Below are 10,687 nucleotides of genomic sequence, written 5' to 3' on the forward strand. Positions count from 1 at the left end.
GGGGGGGTAGATCTGGAGAGTTATATTTACCACAAGTAGTCTGTATTGTGCTGTCACATCTTCATTATCATTTGAAAACGAGATGTGCAGGGCTGTTCTAACAAAAGGTTTGTTAGATTGTATGTTAATTGCACATTGCCAGCTAGTCGACACAATAGAAGCTACCCCTTTATTAGAATCCTGCTGAAAAGAAACTAGAAAAGTAAGAAATATATTTTATGCTGCGTGAACACAAATATATAGTGCAGGTTCTTAAATTTGATTGCAAAGGTGGTAATCCCGATGAACCGCGTCTTCATCACATCCAGTCTGCACAATGATATATTACATATGTTACTATTATTATTATTATACAGGATTTATATAGCGCCAACAGTTTGCGCAGCGCTTTACAATATAGGAAAGACATTACAGTCACAATACAATTCAAGACAAGATGGTAAGGAGGGCCCTGCCCGTGAGGGCTTACAATCTAATAGGGAGAGGGAAGTGATACATGAGGAGGGAGCTGTGTGGGGATGGATTGTTTGAGAACATGATGGTTGAGTGGTTAGGTTGAGGTGGGATAGGCTTCCCTGAAGAGATGAGTCTTTAGGGAATGCCTAAAGGCAGTCAAGGCACAAGGGGTCCTGCCAGATTAGTGTCAGGCCAGTTCAAAATGAATGCCATCAGATTAGACTTCTAGTCGGTCCAAAGACATGTCAAAGAGCCAGGCTGGCAAAATCGGCCTTGGCACAACCAGAGATTGTGTGCGATGTGATGCTGCTCGTTAATCCATAGTCCATAGTTAATATTTTTTTTATTTCAGATTCCATATGTTTCTAAAAACAAAACCAGTAACAACCAGCTCTACCAGTAACAACCAGCTCTATGTTGTACAACCTGCATGTTTCCTGTCAACTGATATTAATAACACATGTGTATGACAAATTCAGCTTCCTGAGACAAAAGAAGACCGAGACACTAACATCCGCTATAAATATCTGCCATGGACACACACACAATGCACAGTAAACTTCCAATAGGACCATACCTTTGTTCTTATTTCTTACATCACACATAGATGAAAAAACAGGAAACCATCGTTTGTCCAGGAATAACTTTAACCAAACATTACCATCTCTTAAGAAGAGGAGCTTAAAGCAGGACCCCAGACAACCAGCTAAATATGCAGATACCATACATACAGTACATGTGTAATTCTTTAGCTGCCAAAAAAATGTACAAATCTGTTCAGCCAATTATCTGATTTACACACCACTTCCACACTAGACAGCTCGGCAGGCGACAGACTTATTTTCATATTGAGCATTACAACTTCCTAGGTCATCTCTCTGGAAAATGAAGTAAAACTGGAGTAAGGTGTAGAAGAGTGATCTTCCTGTCTGTGTAGTGTCGTAGTGCTGTGTAAATCACAAGAATGAAAATACAGAATTGCAAATCTATAGATTAGGGCAGGCAACCTTGGCACTCCAGCTGTTGTGGAACCCATGATGCACTGCAAGATGGATGGCTCGCAGAGGCATGATAGGATTTGCAGATCACCACAGCTGGAGTGCTGAGGTTGCCCAACCCAGCTTTAGCGATTTGCCTGGAATTCTATTTGAAAGATGAAATTATGCTGCAATTCTAATAAATAATCATATTGATTTTTATAAAAATCACCTAATCAATTCTTGCTGATACATTGGCGTTAAGACCTGGGAAGAAGTGTTCCCACAGACGTGTAGCACTTATAAGCAAATACACAACTCTGAGTCAACATAGGGTAACACAAAAGGTGTAAATTACAAGCTTGAAGACCATCTTCAGGGCAAATATTAACCCTACTTCAAGCTATCTTGCACCTTTTCTTTCTTACCTGGTCATGAAAGCAGTTTTGGTCCCTCGCTGGTGCAGTTTCCACTAATCCAGCGGTGTGCCCATGCTAATTGGTCCCCATAAGCCCGCTGGAGTCAAAACGACACAGTTACAGACTCATATCATGGATCTCGAGAGGACCCTGGCACTGAACAGCAGTAGGAGGTGTGCAGAGCAAACAAGCACATGGACACCCAAATAAGGACCCTCCCTCACCTGTAACAGACTCATATTCTGGATCCTGAGGACCCCAGCTGAGGACAAGAAATAGGAAGTGTCCACATCAAACAAGCACATGGACACCCAAAAAGGACCCCCCACCTGTAAACTGAGGAAGAGAGAAGACTCAGGACTGGATCATCACATGACCGTGGCTTCAGGTGAGTAAAAAGAGCTTTTACAAAAGGGTTTTTTGATGTCATGCCAGTGATCATTTAGGGTAGTGGGGGGGTTAATATTTTTCTGGAGATGGGCTTTAAATGGGTAAGAGATGCCACGAAAAGGACAACAGTCCCTAGAAATTGTGATGTCAGCAGGTTCGATCACTTGTTGGTCCACAAGGACTCTCGGTCACCATTCATTTGTCTGAAACCTGTGGACTCTTTATATTATCAGCAGTGCTGGAGGTGCAGTACACTGCCAGCAGGATGTATATTGGAAGGTACTCTTCCTGTGGTGGGAGACAAACTATACAATATACTCTTAGTAAGGCAGCTTTTTCTCTAATTATAATTCTTGGAAATGGAACGCCTTTAGGTCTGTATATAAATCACATTTTAGTTTTCCACTGCAAATCTGAATGTCACTATTTTGTATGAAGCAGTATAGATGGACAGTTCTTCCTCAGGCAATGTGATAACCAAGGTGGATTCCTCTCTCTTTAAAGGGAAAGTGTATTTTCAGTAAGTGCACATTATGAGTCATTACTGCAGTGTTTACCTTAAACAGAACGTCATAAAAAAACTACTGGAGATATAAAGTGCACCAGAATCTAATCCTCTGCTTTCACATCGACAGCTGGCCATACACTGCTCAAAGTCCTGCTGACTCAGCAAAAATTCGGAAGTGTGGCCCATCTGCACCTCTCAGTTGGACAAAAAAAGTCAATTGACTTTTGTGGAAGGAGCTGGTCCGAAAATTCTTGGCCGAAAAGTCATTACACTCAGTGTTCACTTATTCTTATAGCAGCACATCTGCCACTGTCAGAATACAACAGCCCAGCAAGGGGGGGGGGATTTCCCCATATGTGCTGTTTAGTGTGGATGGTGGAATTTATCGTGTTTTCTCGTTTGGGACTGAACGAGGAAAAAATGAAGTGTATGGCCATCTTTACTTCCTAGCTGTTCTGACAGGTAAAGCTTCAGCACTTCAAATAGCGCCAAAACTTGTCCGTCCCTTCCTTCTGCACATTCCTACTGGCCAGTGAGACCACTCATCACAGTGATGAGCCAATAGGAGTGCGTGTGTGTGTGCACCATAACATGAATTTGTATGCACATTTTACGGGCTTGCTCTTCCATAACATCAGGGAGATATTAGCCATTTAGGAAGGGAAGAGGTCAGAAAAAAAAAGAACTGCATTGTAAAAAAGAAACTTGTAGAACTGCAAAACAGAAACGAAAGTCTGTGCATGCAAAGAGGAAATGTGGCTTCCTGCATTTACATATAATAAATTATTCGTAGAAACAAGGTTTTCTGAGATTTTAAAAATACACTGACAAGATTTACAACATGCTGAATATTTGACATTTTTTGTAGTAAAGATTCACTGAGAGAAAATACCTCAAAGCATAAGGAATATATATATATTTTTTTGTTAAATATGTTTTTATTGAGAGTTTCACAAACAAATTATTACATATTCAAAAAGAAAACAAACTCCCTTATTACATTGTATACTAAATCCAGGATGGGCTTCTATCTATATACCCATGCTCTTGCCATCAATACCTAATGACTTCTTCTCTATCTTACATTCTCTAACCAAATCCACCACCTTAATGAGGGAACAACCTTAACCTACCGTACGTGTACTTATGCATAAACATGTATCCATTCCCTTTACTTCTTCAATTCCCAAAAATACAAATACATGTCCTCAGACCAACATAATGCAACCTTGAGCTCCTCTCATGCACCACCCTGTGCTCCAACCTCTCTGACTCCCACTATGTGTTCATATAACCTTTTATATATATCAAGCAATCATTTGCCTCAAAAACTGTGCAATTGATTTCAATAACCAAATGTTGTCCCTTCCCTCCCTCCATTTCCTTCATGGAATATTTGTTTTTAAAGATGTATACTAACAGTTTCATTGCACATTAAATTGTCAGTGATCAAATTATTGTAAAAACAATAAATAAAAAGATTAAAAAATGCTGGTCTGTCCAGAATTTTTCCTCAAACCAATATTTTGTAGCAGCAACAGCTGTTACGGAAGGCTCAGACGGACAAAGACCTGCAGACCAGAGTATGCAGAAATGAAAATTAAGGTCACATAAGGGCAAGACGACATATGTTAGGACTCCTTAAGCTCAGTGCACAACCTGCTAAGTGTTAACGAATTGTTAGGGATATAATGCGTAGTTCATCTCTAATCACATTTACTGGATTTAGGGAAAGAGGTTTGAAGTTCAGCATCGCAGGACTCAACACAAACGTCTGTATGACATGGAGTCAAGTGGCACCTAAAGGGTATCTAAATCCAAGAGCGAATGAAATATGTTGCAATTTACCATTCCTCAGGTGTAGTGGCTGCGTTGGGCCCCTTTAACACAGGGATTTAAATCGCGTTCTGGGATTCCTGTGGCAAGAACCTACAGATTCCTGCGGCAGGAATCCCAGGTGTCTCTGGTCTGATGTGACCGCTGTGCCCATTGAAAGTAATGACATGGTGACAACAGCCGCATCTCTCGGCGGCAGTCCGCATGTAATCGTACATGGCATGTATGTAGCCGAATGTATGTAATGGATAAAGCAGATGGCCTTTTTTAGAACGTTTATAAATTAGATCCAATTCTTATGGACATGAAATAATAGTAGAACATTTGCATACCTAGAATTAGTTTGTTCACTTCTTCAGCTCGCTCACCAAGAGAGACAGTGTTGCGACCCCCTTCCATCCTCTCGTGCATTGCCAGAGTCTAATGTCCTCAAGTAACCTACTCCCTCACTAGACCAAGGTGTGGATGCAGCACACCCTATTTAAAACATTCTTCCCTTTTCTCTCTAGCTGCAAAAAGATTTTCATGAGCGTTTGATAATCTGTGTGATACCAAATGGATCCAAGTGCTCTAGTTGACTTCTACCCAGCCTGACAAATTCCCAACTGAAATAAGTGGTGCATCTGTCACATTCCTCACAATGGTCAGGCTACATATGGGCAGCCATTGTTTTTAAATAAAGACAGGCTGCTTTAGTTAAAAGGACAGCCAGGCATATGTAAAGAGCGCAGACACAAGGGAGGAAATGATCAAGTGTGAATCAGTGTCTCGCACTTCAAATCACAAGCCCGATACTGCTCCTTGTTTAAAAAGACAGTTTCCAAGGAAACAATAGGGGAAAAAAGCTACAGAATCCAAAATGACTTTCTAATTTTTTTTATTTTTGAAAGAACACAACGTTTGTAAATACAGCAATATTGCACAAGGTTAAAATGAACAGACCTCAAAAAAAAATGGATTACCCATTGTTTGAGGTAATATCTTTTTTTTCATGCAATAGCAATACATTGTTGGGGGTTCTCTCAACTAATGTTTTCCTTACCTCGTAGCATAGTGTATTTAAGGTGAAAAATCGCCATCTTTCTGCATTCTGTAATTTTACACTCAAACAAGCGAAATTCCACTGGAAGAACCACAAATCCAAGTCTAAGGACTCCTCGTCATCAGTTATCATTGTGTATTTTTTCCTATTGATGCGGAACCTGTCTATTACAGATATCCCTCAAATCTTAAGCTGGCCATATACCGTTCGAATTTCAGCAATGTCAGCAAAAAGTAGACAAAATTCAAGCTATTTTGGCCCTGCCACCACCACCCAGCTTGACAAAAGTTGATTATTCATTTGAGTTTTGTTGAAAGAGCCAGGTAGAAAATAGTAAGTCGAACAGTTTGGATATTCTGACAGCTGTCAGAATACAATAGCTAGACACGCAAGATTCGTCCATCCCCGCTGTTTAGTGTGGTTGGAGATATCCGTTAGATCTCTTTTAGTCCACAGGCTGAACAAATGAAATCTATTAGGGCCCATTCACAGCATTTGTGCTGGGGCTGCGCTAGCCGTAGTTTCCAGTGCAGCTCCAACGCAAGACAAGGCAATTTGGCTAGTCACGGATGGGCTTGGTTCACACTACCACAACGCACTGTAACAAAAGTATAGCGTGCAGTACTTTTTTCAGCACAGCAGGATGCGACACTGTACAAGCACCTCTCACCCCACTGTGCCCGTAGAACTCAATGCGTTTTGCGCAGTGGCTGGTGTGAACTGGCCCTTTGTGTATGACCAGCTTTACTTGTGTCATGTAAAATAAAATCAGAGTATTTTAAGCAAAACGAGCAGTTTCAGAGCATATTGTTAATACACAAAAAAGGCCAGAGACTCACCAACTTCTTCACTGGACGATCCTTTGTAAATTTTGAGATAAGCAGATTCACAGTCTTGGGATTCAATATCCAGGTCTGCCAGCTTTAGGTATAGACTTTTGCCAGCGGGCACTTTGATCTTTATTAAGCACAGGGTGTAGTTGGGGTAAGTGCCAGGATAGTTCTTAGATGTCAATGTTCCACTCTCCTCATTAGTAACCATGTGTCCACATCCGTCCACTGCAACAAAGAACAAGAAGGCACATCATAAAATGGGCTGCACAAGTCTTGGACTTCTAGGAATAGAACATGAAGTAATGACAATTATATGTGATCAGTGATAAGACTTGACTTTAGAAGCTTTGATCTTTTTCTTTTAAAGGAAGCAGACAACTAAAGCATGCTAGGTAAGGTGACTTCTTTTTTGAAAGAAACAGTAGGACCTTAAAAAGAGAAACACAGTCCATCTAAATGATAAAATTTTAAATAGGTACAACTGCTCAGAACATGGTATTTAATGAGCCGTAGATAATCACTGGCACAACAAACTGAAGAGCGCAAGAGTTGCAATGTTTCAAGTTACAAAGCTCATCATTTACTGTGACCTGAAATGTGGCATTTATTGTGCTTATGCTGCCTTGGTTTAACTAACAGCGCTATGAGAGAAGGCCCCTTCAGAATCTTAAACTGGGCATACATATGAGACAGCAGTCATAAGTCTAAAAACAAGCTGCCAAATAATTCCACCCTAAAAAAAAAAACCCAACAAACTCAGATACATGCAAGAACATATGGTGATCGTCAGCCTCAAATATAGAGATTTATTACAGACAATGACAATCAATGGAGAAATAAGCGAAGCCCCTACTGCATGCTACTCAAGCCCGGCGCTACCGCAAGGCAAGTCAGGCGACCGCCTTACGGCGCTGCAGGGTGAGGGCGGAAAAAAACAGGGCATTTTGACAAGTACTTGACTTGTCAAAATGCCCCGATGTTTGCGCTATGTTTTTTTTTTTTGCCTGGGGTGCCCCGCGTGTCGGGATCCTCAGGCAGTCGCCGGCCAGCTAAATTAGGACCCCACCTGGAGCTCCTCCCACACACGCCGAAGGTAAGTGAAAAACAAAACAAAAAACATAGCGCAAACATTGGGGCATTTTGACAAGTACTTGTCAAAATGCCCTGTTTTTACACATCTGGCCCCTTTACAGCACTTTCTATGGAGATGAAATGGGTATTTGTATAAAAGAGCACATGGGTTTCAGTCTCATCTGGTGCTTTGGAAAATAAAGATCTGGCATGAGTTTACTTAGTTTTAAAGGGTATCTATGGTCAAAACCGAAAAATAAATATGTATTTCTATAAGATCTATCCCAGTCCTACTATAGAACGCAGTACTTCATAAAAAGGGATTTTTGTCAAGCTTCGATTGCATTATGACAACTCTAGTATGTATTCCTATTACAATGCTGATGTTATAACAGGATAGTATATGCTGGGACTTCAGAACTCCTTTAATTCTGTACTGGCCCTCTGTAACTAATGGTGTGGCCCAGCGACCTAGAGCCATGCCTGGATAAAAAATTAAATAGAAGTTGCTATCCTTGTGTGCCATTCAAACCTGATTATCAATTTTGACTCAAGTGAACGATCAATAAGCCATGCAGATCTTTGGTAGTCTCAAATATCTCCTGATATATTAAAAGTTGACCTCCACCCATAAAAATTATTTCTCTCACTTGCCTCCTCCCCCTCCCTCTTACACAATTGTAGACCTTTTTTAACATTGACTTTACCTTTTTTACTTTTTTTTTTTGAAGAGGTTTACTTTCTGAATTCTCACCTAGGCAAGGATCATGTAGTCTGGCCACCAGTTGCCACCTTGGATGTCTATGTCACACATCCCAGGAGGTAGTTTGCGAGATCTATGGCATAGACATCTGTACATACGCAGGACCTTGTTTCAAGATAGAGGATGAAGGAGCAAAGTGGTGCAAGAAAAACTTCCTCTGCAAGGAAGACAACACTGGACTCCATAGACTATTAAGCATTTAGATTTTCAGTAAAGGACAATTATTAGTGATCGGATGTCATTTTGGCAAGGTAGGGTGAAGTTCCCGCTGAAATAACAGTACGGCAGCCATAACAGTATATAAAGTGCACAATGTACAGATAGAACAGAGTAGACCAAAATAAAGGAAACACATATTCATGTTTAAGAATGTATAAAGATGTATCAGGAAATAATCCTTACACTGGTATGTGACAAGTGAAAAATACAAGAATGGAGGCTGTGAAGTATCATGTATTCTATGCATTCTTCCAGGAAAACAACTCCCATTATAAACCTCACCCATCAGGGATCAGGCAAAGCAGATAAACAGGAACAAATCGCAGGCTATTGTTTGGACTTTGGACAGCAAATACCGAACGCAAAACGCAAAAGTATTAAAATGATCCAACTGCTTCAAGAAAATGAATGGCTGCAAATAAATATTGCTTTATTCAACATAAAAAAATATTCTTTGAACAGGAAACTTTTTTTTTTTGTTCACTTCCACTGTGGAATGTACATGGTGCTGTACTGAGCTCCGGGTGTGTTGCTGGCTACTGTAACGCTGGCTAGTGCGCTGTAGTGTCACTTAAAATGAAGAAAAACAAATATTTACCTTATGAGCACGGAAGACTACAGCCCTGTGTATGCTGCGACTTCAGTGACTTATATAGTAAAACTCCAGGAAATGTTTGCTTTCAATTAACCCTTGAAGTGAGGCTATAAACGCACTGCAAGGGTTAACTTCTCATTTGTGTCCGTTAAAAAAGAAAAAGAAAAGAAAGAAGATATACTCACCCAAAGCTCAGAGGAAGCTTTGACTTTTGGTCTTCATTCACACGGAGTGTTTTGTAGAATTTTTTTCTGCCCTCAAGAAAGCCCCCCCAAAAATCAATTTCTATGGCCATGTTACCATCTGATCGGTTTGTCCCTTGTAGCAAAACGCCAGTCGCTTGAAGAAAGTACATGAGCTTCTTTTGGACGGATTCTGCCCTTCTTGGCCCCATAGACTTCAATGAAAAGGCTCACAAATGCTTGTTTGCTGGAGTTTTGCTCTCATTTGTCCATTCACATCAATGTGCCATGATCTGCTTGCAAAAAACATGCTACACAAAACGCGTTGAAAACGCACATATTCTACGTTGCTCAAATGTGAATGAGGGCTTAGACCTCTGCAGCAGTCTAAGGTGTAGTAAATCATCACTTCTATACATTGTGCATAGATGTGAGGATGTCGAGGGACATTCCAATGTGCTGCAGAGGAGGGGACAGGCAGGTAGGAAGAAGCACCTTGGCAGCTGGCCGGCTTGGAACTTTAAGTCTTTGTTAATTTAGCACCTAGACACAAACGAGCACTTAACCCTTGCAATGTGGGGGTAGTCCCACTGCAAGGAGTTATGAAAAAATTTTAATTCCTGGATTTCTTCTTTAAAGGAGAACTATGGGGTCAGTGTTTTTCCCCATAGTTCTCCTTAGGGTAACGGGAGGACACAAACTAGCGTCCTCCCGTTACCCTAAGCTCAGTATACCGCAAGCTACAGCTCCCGGTATACTGAGACGCCGCAGCCGGAGTGGATCCCGACGTAGATGACGGGATCAGCCCAGCTGCGTGAGTGACAGCTGGCTCTGCCTATCTAGAGGCAGAGCCAGCTATACCCGCCCCCTCCCCGTCCGTTCCGCCAGTCAGCGCTGGCAGATCGGAGCGGGGAATCCAGCCCCTCCCCCTGTCACGGCAGAGAGCCGTGACAGGATCGAGAGGTTAGCGAACATGGTATGTGTTCGCTCAACTCCCGATCTACTGAGCCGACCTGTGACAGTCTCATTGTCACAGGTCGGCTAGAACTATGAGGTGAGTGGAAAATCACTCACCTCATAGTTCTCCTTTAAGCTGGCCATACACTCAATGTAGCTTAACAGCGTGGATGGGGAAATCTTCCCTGGCAGCTATTGTATTCAGGCAGCTGGCACCCTCTGCTGTCAGACTACAAGGATGGTGACTGCAGCAGATTGGCTGTAGACACTCCTCAGGCAACAATTTTTAACCTGGCTCCTCCAACAAAAGTCAATTAAAAAAGGGGTCCACAGCATGGCCACACACTGCTCGGTATTTGGTCGAGTCAGAAAAGTGTGTGTGTGTGTGTGTGTGTGTGTGTGTGTGTGTGTGTGTGTGTGGGGGGGGGGGGGGCGCAAA

General features: G+C 41.7%; 1 protein-coding gene across 1 annotated transcript in view; it reads right to left on the reverse strand.

The window, feature by feature from the left end:
- The window catches only part of DCBLD1 (discoidin, CUB and LCCL domain containing 1), a 76,171-nt gene that overhangs the window by 38,882 nt on the left and 26,602 nt on the right, over positions 1 to 10,687 (reverse strand). The window contains exons 2-3 of the mRNA XM_018563897.1: positions 6,472 to 6,686; positions 2,053 to 2,067 (exon numbers count right to left, since the gene is read on the reverse strand). Of these exons, the coding sequence (XP_018419399.1) occupies positions 2,053 to 2,067; positions 6,472 to 6,686 (230 nt within the window). The remainder of the gene's footprint in view (positions 1 to 2,052; positions 2,068 to 6,471; positions 6,687 to 10,687) is intronic.

This window comes from Nanorana parkeri, unplaced genomic scaffold (genome assembly GCF_000935625.1).
Source record: "Nanorana parkeri isolate BGI_ZX_2015 unplaced genomic scaffold, ASM93562v1 scaffold22, whole genome shotgun sequence".
Lineage (NCBI taxonomy): Eukaryota > Metazoa > Chordata > Amphibia > Anura > Dicroglossidae > Nanorana > Nanorana parkeri.